Genomic DNA, 18,444 nt, shown 5'->3' on the forward strand with positions numbered 1-18,444 from the left:
TGAGGACCTCATGAGAGAGAGACATCCAGGCCAGTTCGCCTCTTGGGGCAAGGGGCCACCCTGCCGTGGACTCTGCATGCAGCCTCAAGGGGGCTGAGAAAGGGACAGCGTGTCTCCCAGAAGCCACAACACAGTCAGCTTGCATTCCGACCCTTCACCCTTGTAGTTAAGTGTAACCCAGACAGGTAAACTCGCAGAGAGACCATCAACACTGATTCCAAAACTCCCGATTCCAGACCTGGCACGCGGCGGGACGCTTCGGACTGTCTTTAGCTTGATGAGTTCATGAGCAGGCAGCTTGTAGATGAACTAAAACAGCAAAAAAAGAAAAAAAAAAAAAAAAAGAAGAAGAAGAAAAGAAAAAAGCCAAAAAAAAAAAACTTTCCTAGAATTTATCTTGAGGACAATGAAGCCGCAGGGAAGTTACAGCGATTTTAGACTGCAGAGCGGTCACAGAAAAGCTTCCAGTTGAAGGTAATTTCATTGACAATGCTTCACAACAAAAAGGGAATTATAATTTTCCTGAACTTTGGATAATCTTCAAACTTCTCAAGATACCACCTACAAAATAAAAAAAAACTTTAAAAAGGAACAGATTTTGTCATTTAAGTGATGCTAATAAAACAGATAATTGTAAAAACAAACAAACAAACAAACAAACAAACAAAACACCTTTATTTAGCTAGGGGCCGCACCGAGGCCACGGGTAAGGACTCTGATCTGGGCCTCCCCTCTGAGAACTTTCGCTCTAGCTCCCTGCTAATGCCCCTGGGGAAGCAGACCAAGGGCTTCGGGTTCCTTCCCCAAGCAGGAGACCTGCAAGAAGATCCTGGCTGCTCGGACCAGCCCGGCTCGTGCAGTTTTAGCCAGCAGGGAAATGAACCAGCAGATGGAAGATCTCTCTCTTGCTCTTCCTCCCCCTCTCTGTAATTCTGCCTTTCAAATAAATAAAAGATTTAAACAATATATTTTTCAAAGTGAGTATTTATTTATTTGAAAGACAGAGAGGCAGGGCAGGAAGAGACAGCTTCCATCCACACGCCCTGGTTGAAGCCAGGCTCCTGGAGCGCCAGCCTGGTCTCCCACGTGCATCTTGTAGGGAGCCAAGGACGTGGGCCACCTGCTGCTGCTTTCCCAGGTGCGCCCAGGGAACTGGATCAGGAGTGGGGAGACCAGGACTTGGGCTGCTGCCCTCAGGAGATACTGTAGTGGTAAAAGCTGTGGAATTCTAAATGCAGAGTTTAATTTGGTTTCATCACGCATAATAAAATATCTCAATCATAAAGTGTGATTCTGAAGAGATGACTCTCAGATAAGTTCTCCTTCTACTGCAAAGTAAAAATACTGAGATGTGACCGAACTCCGCCAGGCCTGCTGGGGCACAGAGCCCCGCCCACCGCGGGAGAGGGTGCAGTGATGGGGCGGGGGTCTTCCGACCCTGCCGGCTTCCTCAGGCCGCTGTGCAGTCTCAGTGCAGGGGCTCTGGGACAGCCCTGGTGAAGGCTCCGGCACAGTCCGGGGAATGCAGTATGATCTTGGCCACAGCTCAGCCCTGCACGTGGCAAACAGACTTTTTCAAATTGGGACAGATACTGTCCACAAAGGCACACTCAAGCATTCTGGGTGATTGCCAGCTGGGAGCAGCGGCAGCTAATGGACAGAACAAAACTTAAAGTACAGTCTGGCAAGATGAACAGCAGGGAAAGGGAGTTTCTATGAGTACACAGGAGCGCTCAACAGACCAGACACAGCGGAAGGCAGTGAGCTATCTGTTGGCATGGCAGCAACGCAGCGAGACCACAAACAGCGGGACAGCCTTGGCCCCAGGACCCCTGGACGTGGACACACCAGCTGGGCACGCCTTTCCACGCTGACAGGTGCACCGAGTCTTCCCGGCGGCAAGGGGCCTCCCCTGGTACTGGGCCCAGGGACAGCAGCCACCTCCTGTCAGCCGACAACGGGCTGTCCTGCAGACAGGGTCTGCCCTTCCACGGCTTGAGGCTACCGTGGGAATTCAGGCGCTGTGTGGTGGGCAGGGCGGGGCTCCTTGTTTTAGAACATCTTTTGGGTCACAATGGACTCCTCTGATGCCAACAGGTGCAGTTTATACTACAAGGGCCACTGGGTGGAGCTAATCTACGTTAAAGGATGAGAGGAAATGTCTCTCATTTCATCACTGAAATAAAAAACCTGCTTTAGGCTGTCACTGCCAGACTTGCCCTTGGGAGGTGGAGTCGCGGGAGTTGCCACATTTACCTGCTGTATGGTCAGATGTTGGGGGGGACATCCCCTGTCCAGCTACCATCCAGCCCCATCGCTGCTGTCTGGAAGCTGAGCTCTGCTCCCTCCGTTACCTGTGACTGACTGTGCAGGTCATTTAAAGCGGCAACAGCCTACATCGGCCCCACGCATGTGCCCGGGTCCTTCCACGGCCTCACGGCCTCCGCCTTTTGGGGAGGAGACCCTGGGGGGAAGGGAGACATCTTCCTGGCTCCTCCAGCTTCTGGCTCTTGACTGTCTAGTCTCCACCTTTCTCCCTCGTAGGAACAACCCTGGCCATGCCGGGTGACACCACCCGCACCTTGCTCCAGTCTGTCCTCATGTTAACGAAGGAGCTGCAGGCACAGGACTGGGTGGGCTTGGGCCCTCAACGCCTTCCTTGGGTGGGCACAGGGTGGCCCACGTCAGCGAGCCTGTTCCCCACATGCCCTGCGTCCCTGGCCTCTGGCCACTTACCAACTTGGCTCGCACTCCTGGGCCTTGCCCAGCAGCTCCGGGACCCATTCAGGTGCTGGCTTTCCCAGCTGCCCCCAGCCAATGTGCACAAGTTAAAAGACAGCCTGCTGGCTGGTGCTTCGGATGTGCATCTGATTAGGGACTGCAGGCACCCCCAGGCTTCCGCTGTCTTTCCTTCAATCACTAGGTAGCCAGACCCGCCCGCTGGGGGACCTCCCCCACCTTGTTACCCCCTTGTTAGCATCTTTACAGTACCCTGGCTCCACAAAGGCTGCTCTGGGCCCCCTCCACCATGACATCTGTCCCAGACAGGTGCTCAGCTCTGTGACGCATCATGATGGCTCCCAGCCTCAGTACCGGGCGTGAGGATGGATGTTCCGGGTGGATTGTACGTGGGGAGCGGCACAGCAGGCCTGAGGTAGATCTCACTGCTCGCTGTGCCAAGCTCCTCGGAACGTGTGGGCATCAGGCAGGAGAAGGATCCCATCTCGTCCTGACTCTGTCCCTCAGCTCTGACATGGCTCCGCTGCCCCGGTCCTCAGGCCTCAGCCTGTTCCCCGGCTGATCTAGGCAGCGCTGTCTGAATTCAGCTCAACCTTGACATCCTTTGTTAGGAGCTGGGTGAGCAGACACAGGCACGCGTGGGGATCCAAGGGAGGTGCAGGAGCCACTCTGGGGATGATGTCACCTCCCCTGGCACCCCAGTTTCAGAGAAGGGCTGAGCCCCCCTACAGAGAGATTCAGTAAGCTGACCTGAAGTCTAGGATAAGCAATTGCAAAGCAGGGGCAGGTGGCTTGGGACTTACCGGTGATGCTGCTCTGCTCGGGCTAGCAGAATGCAGAAGGAAAACATGGCGAAGGCGGTGCCCTGCAGGGACCAACTGGCGAGGGCGAAGCCGCACCACTCAGTGACTTCCCCAAAGAAGTTGGCGCCCGACACGAACTCAAACAGGCCGCCTGGACAAAACACGGGCAAAGCATGAGCACCTCAGACGCCAGCTGTTCCTGCTTGGAGAATGCGCGGGAAAGGGCACTAGATGGTAAATTTGTTTTGATGCAAGATTTTGAAATCTGTGAGTGTGTGTACGTTTTGATAATTTGCCTTTCCCATGAATTGTTTTAGTTCTCCTAGCAGGAGCTCTGCTGCGAGACGCCGGGCGATGGGATGCAGCTGACAGCACGAGGCCGGTGGTCTCCTCGGTGGTCTCCACGCGCCTGTTGACCTGAATACACTCAGCTCTAGTCACGGTGCAAAACGTCACCGTCTGCATCACTGGGCAGGCGCTGTGCTCACAGCACTGAAGCAAGCTTCGAGAACAGTACTCCCCACACAGGTAGCTGCCTGACACGGACGCTCGTTGGGCCCTGCTGACAAGCCTGAACAACGCTCGTCTGTGGGCACGGCTATGCTCACTCACCCATTACATCTTCAAATACCTGCATTGTGTAAGGGCCAGGCACAGCATGGCACAGCATGGCACCAGGCCCTTGGATGCCCCTGTGGGCAGGGCCTTCCTACCACCCAGGACCATGGCACACAGGGTGTACACAGGGTGGGTGCACAGGGCGAGAGGACCTGGGTCTGCTGGCAAGGGGAGGGTCCCTCCAGGGCTAGTAGTTCCTGGGGGCAGGAAGAGGAGCCACAGCAAAGGCTGAGGCTTGAGGCCAATGGCTGGCACATCCCAAGCACAGGGGTCGGGGCAGGGGACAGGAGACCCCAGGGCTCACCCTCAACTTGACATGGCATTGTGGGTGGTGACAGGGGTCACCCAAGGGCTCAGAATGGGACTCTATGGCATACAGGGCTGGAACTCTTAGAACAGAAGGGATCACGCCTAAAATGGAGAAGCCAATGTTAACTAGAACTGCTCATGGTGCAGAGATGGCGGCTTGGAGCAGAGAGCGGCTTGGGGCAGAGAGCGGCTTGGGGCAGAGAGCGGCTTGGGGCAGAGAGCGGCTTGGGGCAGACAGCGGGGAGCGTGCGGCCGTGGCGCTCACCCAGCTGTACATCTGCATTCACTCGCAGCCTCTCCTCTCAGCCCTGACCAGTCCTGCCACCACACCAAGGGCCAGAAGGGTTTCCGAATGTTATCACAAGGGGACTGCAGGGGGCACGGGCTGTGCAGGTGCCACCCCACAGGGGAGCTCTCAGCTGTCACACACCCTGAGCCACAGGCCAAACCACAGGCAGACTCCTCCTCTGGGCAGGAGCGGTGAGCACAGTGGGTGAGCCGCAATCGGGGTTCAGGACCTTAGGATGTGGGGTAGGGAGTGGGGCGGACACCAGCCAGCTCCTTCCGCTCCCTCCAGGGGCTCCTTTGAGACCACCCGAGGGGGCAGACTGCTCACAAGCCCACCACTAAGTGGGCTTCTCCTCCAGTCCACGCAGGACCCCGCAGAACCTCCCCTCCCATTGCAGGGCTGCAGTCTTCAGGTAGCTGGAGGTCACTGCGTTTTCTTTGTTGTTCATTTGTTTGCTCTTTGCTGTTACTCTGTCTGGCTTTCAGGAACAGCAGTGCCACGAAGCCAATCAAGCCACTTCAGGAAAGCGTCCGCTCTACCTCTGATGCTCATTTCTATTTTCACAAGCACTGCTGCTTTCCACCTGCTTAGTCCTCTTGCATTCTACTTCTCTGCAACACTTTAAAGAATACTTATGGGACCAGCGCAATAACCTAGTGGCTGAAGTCCTTGCCCTGCATATGCCGGGATCCCATTTGGGCAATAGTTCGTATCCAGGCTGCTCCACTTTCCATCCAGCTCCCTGCTTGTGGCCTGGGCAAGTAGTAGAGGACGGCCCAAAGCCTTGGGACCCTGCACCCGCGTGGGATCCTGGCTCCTGGCTTGGGATCAGCTTGGCTCCAGCCGTTGCGTCCATTTGGGGAATGAATCATTGGATGGTATATCTTTCTTTGTCTCCGCCTCTCTCTGTAAATCTGACTTTCCAATAAAAATAAATACATATTAAATAAACAAACATGAAAAAATTCAAAAATAAACAAAAATAAAGGACACTTTTAAGTGCCCACGTCCGACTGTCTGTCTTACACTGTGGTGCCGTGGGCTAAGACACCATTTCAAGACCAGCATCCCATATGGGTGCTGGCTTGAATCCTGGCTGCTCCACTTCTGAGCCAGCTCCCTGTTAATGTGCCTGGTAAAGCAGCGGAGGATGGCCCAAGTCCTTAGGGCCATTGCCCACACAAGACACCTGGCTAGAGTTCAGAGCTCGTGGCTTCAGAGTGCGTGGAGGATGGAGCCTTCTCCCGCCTCCTCTGTGAGAGCCAGGACAGGCCCTGCTGTTATTTTAACAAGACCCTGCCTTGAAATACGCCTTTGGCGCTTGTTAGAGCTGTGCAGACAAGGAGCGAGGCACCTGCCATGCAGTTCCCACAGAACCTCCACTCAGTACGTACCTCTGGGTATCTTGTATCCTGTCTCCCCTGGTTTTCGGAGCTCCCGCAGGATGTGGTCTGAGTGGATGTTGATCAGCATGCCCAGGAACCACAAGCTGAAGCCTGCCAAGGGACAGCCCGGGGTTACCATGGTGATGAGACAGCTACACAGAAGCCCGGCAGCCTGATGGATAGCCACACGGGACCTGCATGCTGTTCTCAGACGGGGCTTCAACTGGACTCCGCTGGAGGTGACACTGAGTCACTTACACGGAAGAAGCCATGGCCATGGGCAGCCTCCTGGTCTCAGCATGTGGTCAGGGAGTCTGCTTCGAGCCATTTCTTTTCTAAGCAGTCTGGAACAGTTTCTAACAGGTTTTGTAAGCCACTTATCAGATCCATGAGTTTATGATGAATCTTTTCTCTTCTTTGGGATTTCAGTGTTGCTCTTGGGTAATTCGGCTTCCAACACAAGGTTCTAGAAAGAATTGTGCTGTCTAAATTCTGTGCTTCTCTTTCAGAAACACAAGCTCCTGTGTCGCTTGTATCGGAAGAAAGCTAGAATTTGTGCTAAGCTAAACGTTCAATTCCATGTGTGCAATGCTTATATAGATCTGTGCAAATTCTAGGGATCCAAATGAAATCAAACCCTGCCACAGAACGAGAGCGAGAGAGCGAGAGAGCGAGAGAGCGAGAGAGAGTGAAATGGACAGATGGGGGGGTGAGAAGAGGAGGGCACCGCGACAGTCTGGAGGCAGGCTATGATGCACAGGTTGCCTAGCAACCAGAACTATCACAGACTCCTGACACACCTGGCCAAGGACAGCCAGCCCACGTGTCATGCAGCATGTCACCTTGCTGGGGGTCCTGGGAGCCAAGCATTTCTGACTGCTGGACTGTCTGTGTGGTCCTCCTCACCCCACCGTTACAAAGCTCCTGCCGCACCGTCTCTGGGACCGCGCCACGCCCCGGCTGCCCGCTGCTCCCTGGACAGCCCCTCTCCCGCTCTTGGCTATTTAGGCGAACAAATCCCTCAGAGCATCCACTCTCAGGGAAGATGTTTTGTTGTAATTTTCTGATTGTTTGCTGCTCAGTGCAGCGTGAAAACGGTCACAGGTGTGATCCACCATTCCCTGCCTGTTTCCTTGCAGAAACAAACTCCAGGATAAAAACACACTACAGAGACAGACAAGTTGGTCTGTTTCCTAAGTGGCATACTGTTTCCTTCTAGAGTGCTTCTGCAGAGTGCAGAGAAAGCCCAGGGGTTGACATGCAATTACTGGTGGTTTAAGGTTCAGACCTGCCTAGCAGCAGGTCCAGGCAACACATCTCAGCACAGCTGCTTAAAATGACCTTGAAATTAGCAAGACAACTCTGCAGGAATGCCTCCTCTGAGAATCTCATGGAATTTAAGCCTGGATCTGGGGCCAGCACTGGGCACGGACTCAAGTTGCTGCTCTTGACAGTGGCATTCCACAGGGGCAGTGGTTTGAGTGGCAGCTGCTCTGCTTCTATTTCCACACCTGGCAAAGGAGCAGAAGGCCCTGGGAGACTCGAACACAGTTTTAGGCTTCTGGCTCTAGCCTGGCCCAGCCCTGGTTGTTACTGTCATTTGAGCAGTAAGCTAGCAGATGGAAGAGCTCCCTGTCTGTTCTGCCATTCAGATCAAATAAATATACACTTTATCTTTAAAAGCCTGCATCTCTTAGCTCAAAAACAAAACAGAAATCTCCCAACTTCTCTGCTGCCCACTTTCGGGGATCTCCTTGGGATCTCGTGACGGAGAGGCCTAGGCACCGCAAGGGTGGGGTGCAGGCGCTGTAATGGATGGGGAAAATCAGATTTAGAAAGCAACAACTTCTCACTCTTCAAGGATTAGCCTTCCTATTATTGCATGTGACTCACAATTTGCATTTCAAGTAGATTTTGACATTATTTCCATTATTATAAATTCTTGCAGTGGAAAGCACAGAGCGACAGGGATGATCACTTTATGGAGCTCACAGTGAGCCCCGCAGGGCAGTCTGAAACCATGAGATCTCTTTATAGGATTCCCAACAGCACGCAGTCTCGCTCACATTTAGTTCCCATGGATGAGCTTGTAACATTAGCATCACAACTTGAAAAGGCAAACATTAATCCACACTCATTGCTACAAATTTTAAAAAATCAAAAACTTCACCAAATTTTTAAGTTTATTCAAGGTAGTATAAACATACAAAGTCCGCCTGCATTGTAAGCCAACAGCCAGAGTGACTTGTTTTCTTTTTAAAAGGTTTATTTATTCACACACACACAAAGAGAGAAAGAGGGAGGCAGGGGGAGAGGGAGAGAGAGGGATCCTGCCTCTGCTGGCTCACTCCCCAGAGGGCCTCAGCAGCCAAAGCCGGGCAGGTCCGCAGCAGGTCCACAGCCAGGGGTCGGGAGCTTCATCTGGATTTTCCACGTGGGCTCAAGACCCTCCTCTGCTGGTTTCCGGATCATATGCAGAGGGCTGGGTGGGAAGTGGAGAGCTAGGACATGAACCGGCAGGATACTGGCACTGCAGGCGGAGAGTTGGTACGGTGTGCCAGGGCACCAGACCCAAGAATGACTTTTTCTTACATAACTGAGAAAATTGTGAGATGCTCAAAAATTATCTTAGAGTTGGCATTGTAGCACAGTGTTTTAAGTCACACCCTGTCAACACCAGTATCCCATATGGGCTTCGGTTCGAGTCTTGGCTGATCCACTTCTGACCACCTCCCTGCACACACGCCTGGGAACACAGCAGCAGGTGGCCTCCGCACCTGGCCTTAGCCTGGCTCAGTCTGGGCTTTGTGGCCATTTAAAAAGTGAGCCAGTGAATGGAAGATATTCTCTGTCTTTCTTTCTCCCTCTGTCTCTCTCTGTAAGTCTACCTTTCAAATAAATAAATCTTAAACAAGAAATAATTCTAGGATTGCTAGTCAGAAATCAGTGGGGCATAATAGTAAGTGCAGCGAGTAGCAAAAAGGCGGCCTTGGTGGCTGAGAGCACTCACCTGCCAGAAAGCGGGGATCGGTGAGCCAGCCGTCGGGGTACTCCGCATACTGGCTCAGGTACCTGCACTGCAAGTAGCCGTTATAGGCACAAAACAGGAACGCCATCGCACACGAGTACAGGGGTATGGGCTTCCCTCCTCGGATCAGAAACGGGAAGATCAAGGACCTAGGAGACAAACGGAAAGAAGCTAATTAAGAAAAAGGGACTCGAACTTCTGGAAGTCTACTTGACATATCTTTTTAAAAACCCTTCCTTCCTCCTTCAGAGGTCACCCTCGGTGATACCTGCACTAACTTGCTCTGTGTATGCTAAGCAGCATCTTTGGATAAAATATTGAGTGTGTTTCAATAATGCACACCACAGTGAGCGAACTCTTGACTCTAATCGTGCAGACCGTGAACCGGATACGGTGAGTCGTAGCGAGCTGCAGCTCCCAGCCCGCTCTCCTGAAACCATTAACCCGCCGCAGAGCGAGGGCAGGGCTGGGGCGCACGGTCACATTACCACCTCCACCAGCACGCTCCAGCTCAGTTATGCTCACTTAGGAATGTCAAGGAAAGAGGATGCAAACATGTTATTATGGATTTGTTTTCTTCTTCTTTAAACAGCAACGTGCAAAACATCTAAAGAGGAGACATCACTACGTAGGCTCCAAATAGTAAAGAACAACAAGGAACTGTGGTGTACGACTTCAGACCAGTACTCTGATAATGGGATGAAGCAGATGACACAGATGGCCAAGGGGGCCCGGGAGGAAGCAGACGATGTGAATCTGCAGTTTTTAAAAAAAGATTTAATTTTTATTTGAAAGATTTACAAAGAGAAGGAGACACACAGAGAGGGAGAGGGAGAGAGAGAGAGAGAGAGCGCTCTTCCATCCTCTGGTTCACTGTCCAGATGGCTGCAACAGCTGTGGGTACAGGGATCCAAGGACTTGAATCATCCTCTGCTGTCCTTCCTGGCCATAAGAGGGAGCTGGATTGGAAGTGGAGTAGCTGGGACTAGAACCAGTGCCCGCGGGGATGCTGTGCCAGCAGGTGGAGGATTAGTGTGCTAAGCTGCTGCACTTGCCCCCAGCATGAGGCCCCACTACATGTCAGGTATGACCAGCTACACAGATCTGCATGATAGGAGCATGCCTTTCAAGCCACAAGAGGCAAAAAAAACCAGTACCCTGCTTTGCTCATAAGGTCTGCATTGCCAAAGACAGTATGAAAATGCAGTTGGAAGTCAGTCACCAATGGTTCTGTGGAAATCTGTTTTCTGTGGTGAACCATACTTGAGTCATTTTTGTTTCTAACACAATATCCCAAATTGGAGTGCCATTTGGAGTGCTGGCGGCCCAGCTGCCTGCTAAAGAACTCGGGAAGGGAAGAGGAGACGGGCTCAAGGGCTTGGTCCCTGCCCCTCGTGGGGGAGACCTAGATGGAGCCCGGGGCTCGTGGCCTGGGCCTGGGCCAGCTGTTGCGGGCACTGGGGAGGGTGACTCAGCCAGTGAGAGCTCTGCCTTTCCAATCCATAAGCAAACCTAAACATACAGAAACTCGGAACCCCACGGGCATCTCCGGAAGAGCTAGGTGAGCGGGTGCGGCCTGTGCCTCCTGCACCTCTTCCCCGAAGGCTCCAGCGTGGACCAGCCGGTCCCGGGCCAGCTGCTGAGCTCTGGGGACAGTGTCACTAAGGCCTCCCAGGACCAGGTGCCTTCCAGCACTGGCATTTCCAGGCTTTGTCCTTTAGATCAGTTCTCTCAAGTGCCACCTCTTTGCCATTCCTGACGTCCACGTCACCGCGGCCAGCAAGTTTCCCTTTGATTGGACCCCTGTGGGCCTGCAATGGGGGTCCCAGATGTGAAGTTCTGCCCTGGCTTTTCCCTGAACTTCCTCCAGACTCTTGGCAGACTGGGCACTGGGCAGACTGGCCGTGGGCAGTTGATCAGGGATGTGAGATGTGACCCAGCTCCGTGGCTCACGTGTGCTCTCCTTTCTGGCTGAGGGTCGCAAGCTGAGGCACAGCGCTGAAGTGCACCAGTTTTGGTTTTTTTTAAGCCTCTTTTATTTACATGAAATGCAGAGTTTCAGAGAGAGGTCTTTCATCCCCTGGTTCACTCCCCACATGGCCACACTGACTGCAGCTGGGCCTGCCTGAAAGCAGGAGCCAGGAGCTTCATTCTGGGTCTCCTACATGTAAGCGTCCAAGCATCTGGGCGATACTGCACAGCGTTCCCACACCCTGCTCAGACCTCTGCATTGCAAGTGGAGCAGCCGGGACTAGAACCAGCACTGGCACCCAGAAGAGCGTCTTCTGTCTCTTGATACATGTGCTCCCAGGGAGTCCTGACCCATGCCGAGGGCTGTTCTTTTTCTTTTTTATACAAACTGTTTTGGGCCCGGCGGCGTGGCCTAGTGGCTAAGGTCCTCGCCTTGAATGTGCCGGGATCCCATATGGTTGCTGGTTCTAATCCCGGCAGCTCCACTTCCTCTCTATCTCTCCTCCTCTCTGTGTATCTGATTTTGTAATAAAAATAAAATAAAATAAAAAACTGTTTCTATTATCCCCATTTTACAGATAAGGACAGTCCATTTTTAAAGGGCGCTGTTACCAGACACAGCGGGTCTGGCAATGACCAGGCTAGCAGGTGATTGGGCCAGGTGGAACTGCCACCCATCTCAGATCCTGGTCGCAGCCTGGGTGAGCCAAAGATCGCCAGGGCTCAGGGAGAATGAGGCAAACTAGCCACCAACCAGCCAAACACAGACCCCCAGTGGGGCAGCTGCCAAGAGGATTCTAGGAACCCTGAGCGTGTCCAAGGACAAGCAATGCGCACCATGGCCCGCCTGTGTATCTTGGGCCACCCACTGCAGCGGCTGTGGGTGCAGCTGGGATGGACGGCGGAGCACAGAGCTTCCTGGGCCCCTGCCAGGAAGCCCACTGTGCTCCGGGGCTGCTGGGCCCCGTAGCTTGAGCCTGTGCTGTACGTGGCTGAGGGACAAGGAAGCTATCCCTGCTTGCCTGCCGGATGTCATCTGCCGTGGTGGGAAGGGCTGGAGAGGCATGTCCCGGCCTGGTGTTCTCCGCCTTTCCCGTAGATCTTAAAAAATAAATAAGTAAGTTCGCTATTACACTGGTATGGATTGCTGGGCATCAACCAGGCCCAGAATAGATGATGCAAACAGGTGGCTGCCTTCCTCCCAGCAGCGTAACACTTGCCTTGGTATAAGGCAACCTGGGTAACAGCCTGTAGCTGGGGCTGCGTAACCTCTTTTGTGTTGGGAGCAGGTGAGGGTTCTTTGAGGCATTCAAGCCGAGCAGGCCAGAATCAACAACCCACAAGGACAGCCCTAGGGCAGCTGCGAGGAACTGCCCGTGGGTGTTTGCTCAGCTGTATTGCAGCAGCCCAGTTCATCCCAGTGAGGGCGGTGACCTGAGGCAAGCAGTGCCTCATGCCAGGGAGCGCTGGGGCCCTTGGCTAAGCAGCCAAGGAAACAAAAACACTTTCCCTGACGATGGGTTTTGCTGCCCAGAGTGGGTAGGGAGCCTGGAATCCAGAGATAGTGAACACACCTGCTCACCGGAGAGCAGGCTCTGCCTGATGTCAGACGGCAGTGTGGAGAGCCATGCGCCACACTGCATGGCCGTCCCGAGCTGCCCCTGCTGACAGGAGACCCCAGCTGGCAGAGCAGGGATGAGGGGAAGGCAAGTACGGGCCAGGGAGAGAGTGGGCGAAGGGACCAGGGCACCGGCCCGGGAGCAGAGAGGAGTGGAGACGTGGTAGAGGCTGTGTGTACAGCATGAACACAGGGGGGCAGAAACAGCCTGGCACTGGGGGCTGCGGCGCCCAGAGATGCATGAGGCCTGGCCGGTGGCCGGGGAGCCGGGGACATGCAGGATCTCTGCTTGCACAGCAAGACAAGGACGGAGTAACAGGACACTCGCTGCCCCCGAGGACTTGGGCACTCTGAGATCAGAGGGAAGAAGGGGTACAGGCAGCCCAGAATGGCACAAGCCGAGGACAACCATGCTGCTGGCCAGGGACTGAAGACACTCCTGGAAATGTCCTCTGGCCTGCCTTGTCCATCCTCCCTTGCAGCTACAGCCTCACGCCTGCAAGGCCATTGGTCCTCTGCCTCTCCCTCTCACTGCCCGAGGCAGAACCCTGTCTGGACACGCCTAGTGCGGGCCAGGCTGGCCCCCAGCCTCACCCCCAGCCTCACCAGGCTGCCTGGACCACACAAAAAGCACCATATGCTCTCCGTCCTTTTGCAAACCCACCCTCCTTCTCGGAGCCGGCTAACGCTTAGGTTTTGCCCCTGCATGGTCAGCCACCGCCTCCATCCCACCCAGGGCTGCGGAGAGCCTCTGGACAGGAGGTTCACACCTCCCAGGTTAAGCCCTGTCTTCCTCCTATCCCACCTCTTGGCTCAGTCCAGGGCTCTGGGCACAGCTTCTGAGGTCACGGAGCTGTGAGCTCTATCTTGGCTCCTTGCTTCCGGAATCAGGCCCGATCACCAGTGCCATCCATCCACCTGCTGGCAGAGCTCCTCACCAGTGCCCTGCACCCACCTGCTGGCAGAGCTCCTCACCAGTGCCCTGCACCCACCTGCTGGCAGAGCTCCTCACCAGTGCCCTGCATCCACCTGCTGGCAGAGCTCCTCACCAGTGCCCTGCACCCACCTGCTGGCAGAGCTCCTCACCAGTGCCATCCATCCACCTGCTGGCAGAGCTCCTCACCAGTGCCCTGCACCCACCTGCTGGCAGAGCTCCTCACCAGTGCTGCATACCTAGCTGCTTGTCCCACCACAGCTCTTTGGAGTGCTGGCCACAGCAGGTCAGGCAGCTTTGGTAAGGTAGTTGCTTGGGTAGAAAAGAAAATGTTCACCATTTAGAAAATGTACATGTTCCCAAGCCATATTGCCTGTGTACACAGGAACTCTCAGAGGGTGTTGAGAGGACCAGCAGCGAGGGCCTAAGTGCTGGGGGCTCCACCCTCCCACCTGGGAGATCTGGCGTGCACTCCTGGCTTGGGCCCCGGGCCACTGCAGGTGCAGAGCAGTGAACCATGAGCGGAAGCACGTACTCAGGTTCCACATGGACAAGCCATTCATGAGGAGGATGTGTTTCCCGATAACCGTGGCTCTGTGGCCAAGCTGTGCTTCAGAAGCACGCCGCAGCACTCATGCTGTGAGGCTGCAGCCCTGCTCACGGCCGTAACGCTGCTGAGCTCTTGTGTTCCTGCCCGGCTCCCAAGTTCTGCTCGTGCTGTCCAGTTTGGTCGCAGTTCCCCACTCAGTGCAGGAACTCCTAAAATCCCCACGAACAGAAACTGCCACCCCCTGTCCGCAGGTGAAGGCTGCCAGACCACACTGCGCCATCATAGGGATGTCCCATCTGCTGGGCACGGGGTGGGGTGCAGTCTCTATGGGAATGTCCCATCTGCTCTGCACAGTGAGGGGTCCGATCTCCACAGGGACTTCCCATCTGCTGGGCATGGGGTGGGGGTCTGGCCTTTTCCTGCTGTGAACAGCTTCCCTCAAGGCAATAGCTCAAGACTAAAAGGGTAAAGGTGACTGCACTCCTGGAAGTCTAGAATCTCCAAAGAGACACCTGCATCCTGTTAGGATAAAAGCTCCTGCTTCCTGAGACACCAGGAGGCAGACAGGAGATAGGGAAAATCTTGGAGTTTTGTTTATGAGAAAGGGGCCCAGCACAGTAGCTTAGTGGTTAAAGTCCTTGCTTTGCACGTGCCGGGATCCCAAATGGGTGCTGGTTCTTATCCCAGTGGTATTGCTTCCCATCCAGCTCCCTACTTGTGGCCTGGGAAAGCAGTGGAGGATGGCCCAAAACCTTGGGACCCCGCACCCATGTGGGAGACCCAGAACAACTTCCTGGCTCCTGCCTTTGGATTGGTGCAGTTCCGGCCATTGCTGCTGCTTGGGGAGTGAATCATCAGATCGAAGATCTTTCTCTGTCTCGCCTCCTCTTCGTATATTTGACTTTCCAATAAAATTAAAATAAATATTGAAAAAAAAAGATTTACGGGGAAGACAGCTACCTCTGAGGTGTTAGTGCTGTCGCATGGAAGCCACAGGATCAGGCCCCGAGCCATACGCTGTAAATTTCTCCCGCCTGCTTTCTGCTTGGCATCACAAAAGGCCTCTACTTCCGTATTTGCTCACTGTCACACAGCTTTTGACTCTCCCTTAGATACTTGCTATAAAAACCTTACTTTGTGCAACGTGGCAAGAGGTGGCTGTCCAACTGGACATTAAAATCACTTCACTCGTCTTGGAGTCTCACAGGGCTTTCCTGAACTCTTACCCAAGACCCCACAGCACACGCCTCTTACTGCGCTTGCTGGTTCCCAGGACGTGCCTGCCTGTCTCACTGGGCAGGATAAGGGTGCGGCTAAAACTCCACTTGGTAGTCTCTGCCCTTAACAGGACCAGGCAACATCCTCAATGTAACTTTTCGCTCAAAAAAGACACTCTTACTCCAGCACAGCCATGGGACACTAGACAGTTGAACAGTTTTAGATCACCCACTGGTTATGTCTGAACCAAGACTGCATGCTGCAGCTTGGGAAACGGCTGGGGGAAACAACTCCACTGCACAAACCAGGCCCCTGGACTTCTGGTCACCGTGAAGCCGAGTTCACGGCCAGAGCTGCTAAACCAATGGGCTCTGAGTGGCCTCTGCCAGTTCTGTTTGGCATGATTGCCTCTTTAAGCTTCTTTGACGTTGCCACTAGTTCTGCACACACGCAGCAGCTAAAGGGTGATGCAGGCCCAAGGCCTTCAGATAAGGCCAAAGCTTACAAAACAGAACCCAACAGGGGATTCTGGGGAAACAGGTAGATCCAGCCTAACCAACCGGCCTTCCTCACTCACAGCATGGATGTTGGCTCCCGGCTGAGTCATGTCCCCCATCCTGCCAAACCACGCAAGCAGCCAGTACAGACGGGGCGAGCACAACCCAACCACCAGATGAAGAATCAGGGCTGCTGTCAGAATTCCTGAGCAACAGCGGGCAATGTTGGAGCTGACAGAATCAGAAGGCAATCTTTTTGGCAAGCCCTAACCAAAATAAACAAAAATATAAGCAATAAATTGTTAAGTCAGGAGGCTGTGGAAGAGAGAAGCGCACTAGAGTGGCCACAGCAAGAACTAGACTTTTTTAAAATGTATTTTTATTGGAAAGGCAGATCAAATTTATGGAGAGAAGGAGAGACAGAGAGAAAGATCATTCATCCACTGGTTCGCTCCCCAAATGGCCACAACAGCCAGAGCTGAGCTGAGCCAATCTGAAGCTAGGAGCCAGGGGCTTCCTCCAGGTCTCCCACTTGGGGTGCAGGGACACAAAGCTTTGGGCTGTCCTCTGCTGCTTTTCCAGGCCACAAGCAGGGAGCTGGATGGGAAGTGGAGCAGGCAGGACATGAACCGCAGCCAATATAGAATCCTGGCACTGGCAAGGTAGGAATTTAGTCATTGGGCCATTGCACCAGACCCAAAAAGAACTAATCTAGAAGACCATCAGCACCTCAACTTTGCCCCACAGCTGCTATGACTTCACCCAGAAAACATGGCCAAGGATATCTTCCGGCCACTTCTACTGAATCTCGGGCCCACATCAGCTCTGTCAGCAATCCTTAAGAGTCCGTGCTGACTGCTTCGTGTAATTGTCCGCCTTCAGAATCTCCATGCCCAGCTCCTTGACGAAGCACTGGCCCTGCAATGGCACAGGCTTCCCACCGCCACCCTCTCCCACGCCAGGTGGTCTCTGGAGGATTCCACTGAGGCAGGCTGCCTATGCAGGAGCCTGGCCCCAAAGCCTGCTGCCAGCCACCTGAGATGGTCCGGAGAGCTCACGAGAAGCAGAGCTCAGAAAAGCACCACTCCAACGGCCGCAGTCACGACCCCATTACAAAACACGCGGCAGCCTGGTGGCAAGCAGTGGCGGGCACATACCATTCCTCCTTTGTTCAAGGTTATCTCTGCTTAGCCATCTGGGGATGGGGCACTTCCTGTGGCGCAGTATGTTAGCTTTCTGCCTGAGGCTCTGGCATCCCATGTGGGCACTAGTGTTAGTCCCCCCTAAAGGGACTGGGAGAGCTTAGGGCGACCTGAGTACCTGGGCCCCTACACCCATGTGGGAGACTTGGGCTCCTGGCTTGAAGCTCCTGGCTCCTGTCTTTAGTGTGGCACAGTCATTACGGCCAGTTAGGAGAGTGGCACCAGTGGATAGAAGCTTGCCCTCTTTCCTTAACTCTGCCTTTCACATAAATGAATCTTTAAAAAGAAATTAAAGAGAAAAGCCTGAGGACACCCCCCTCTTCTGTTCTGGCTTACTGTCCCAGCACGGAGCAGTCCCGGACCCCAGCGCTGGCTCTGCGCGCCAAGGGCCTACAGCCTCCTCAGCCACAGGGAAGGCACCCAGAGGAGACGGCAGCCTGCAGGCACACACCGAATTCTCCTGCTCTCTGGGTCACCCGTGGTGTCACGGGTTTTCAAAGTTCTGTCCAACCACCTTAGGGCTGATGGTAAACACGACTGGTCACTTGCTTTAGCCGTACACAGGGCAGTCGCAAGCGGTGAGGGCTGAAGCTCTGCCAGGCAGCCAGCAAGGATGCAGCCCGCTACTTGGCAGTGCCACCCCGCAAGTTAACCTCCAGGAGACAACAGCGGAAAAGTAGCAATTACACACGTCCGGGGCCGGACCTACATGCTGGGTAGCATTTGCTGTTCTGACACTGAGGATCTGGGGGCTAGGAACCCTGCAGCCCCCTGCCGCCACTCTCGCTGTCCTCCCGGACTGTCTGCCCAACTCCTGCCCCTACCAGGCTGACCCCTCCCTATTTCTGAGTCACGCAAGAGGGGTCCAAGGCTGGCTGCTCCTTGCGTCTAAGTTATCCCGATGAGGGGCCCCGGGGCGCGGCCATACCTTTGCAGGTAGTGCACCAGGAACAAGGCCAGCAGCACGCGACTGGGCCAGCAGCGCAGACGCTCGGAGGCTGCTCGGCTGCACTCGTACAGTGGCCAGGCCAGGGAGGGCAGCTCCTGCACGGCCCAGGCGGCTCGCGCCGGCACCCGCAGGCCCGGCCACTGCTGCGCGTAGCGGCCGTAGGGGAAGCCCAGCAGTCTGAGCAGCACGCAGAACAGCAAGCCTAGGAAACACTCCAGGTACGCGAGCGCATCCAGCAGCAGCGCCTCGGTCAGCTCCATCGTCGTGGGCGGACGGCACGTGCCATGCCGGGCCGGCCGCGGCGGGCCACATATAGGGCGGCGAGTGGGCGGGC

At 54.6% G+C, this 18,444-nt stretch overlaps 1 protein-coding gene across 1 annotated transcript; it reads right to left on the bottom strand.

Moving 5' to 3' along the window:
• Positions 1-451: 451 nt before the first annotated feature.
• On the bottom strand, positions 452-18,391 carry SRD5A1 (steroid 5 alpha-reductase 1). Its single transcript, XM_004597894.3, has 5 exons — positions 18,090-18,391; positions 9,154-9,320; positions 6,153-6,254; positions 3,543-3,693; positions 452-561 (listed from the first exon to the last, which is right to left on the bottom strand). Exons 1-5 carry the CDS (start codon positions 18,368-18,370, stop codon positions 495-497), a joined length of 768 nt encoding a protein of 255 aa, XP_004597951.2. The 5' UTR covers positions 18,371-18,391; the 3' UTR covers positions 452-494.
• Between the last annotated feature and the right edge of the window lie 53 nt (positions 18,392-18,444).

Source organism: Ochotona princeps, chromosome 23 (genome assembly GCF_030435755.1).
Source record: "Ochotona princeps isolate mOchPri1 chromosome 23, mOchPri1.hap1, whole genome shotgun sequence".
NCBI lineage: Eukaryota > Metazoa > Chordata > Mammalia > Lagomorpha > Ochotonidae > Ochotona > Ochotona princeps.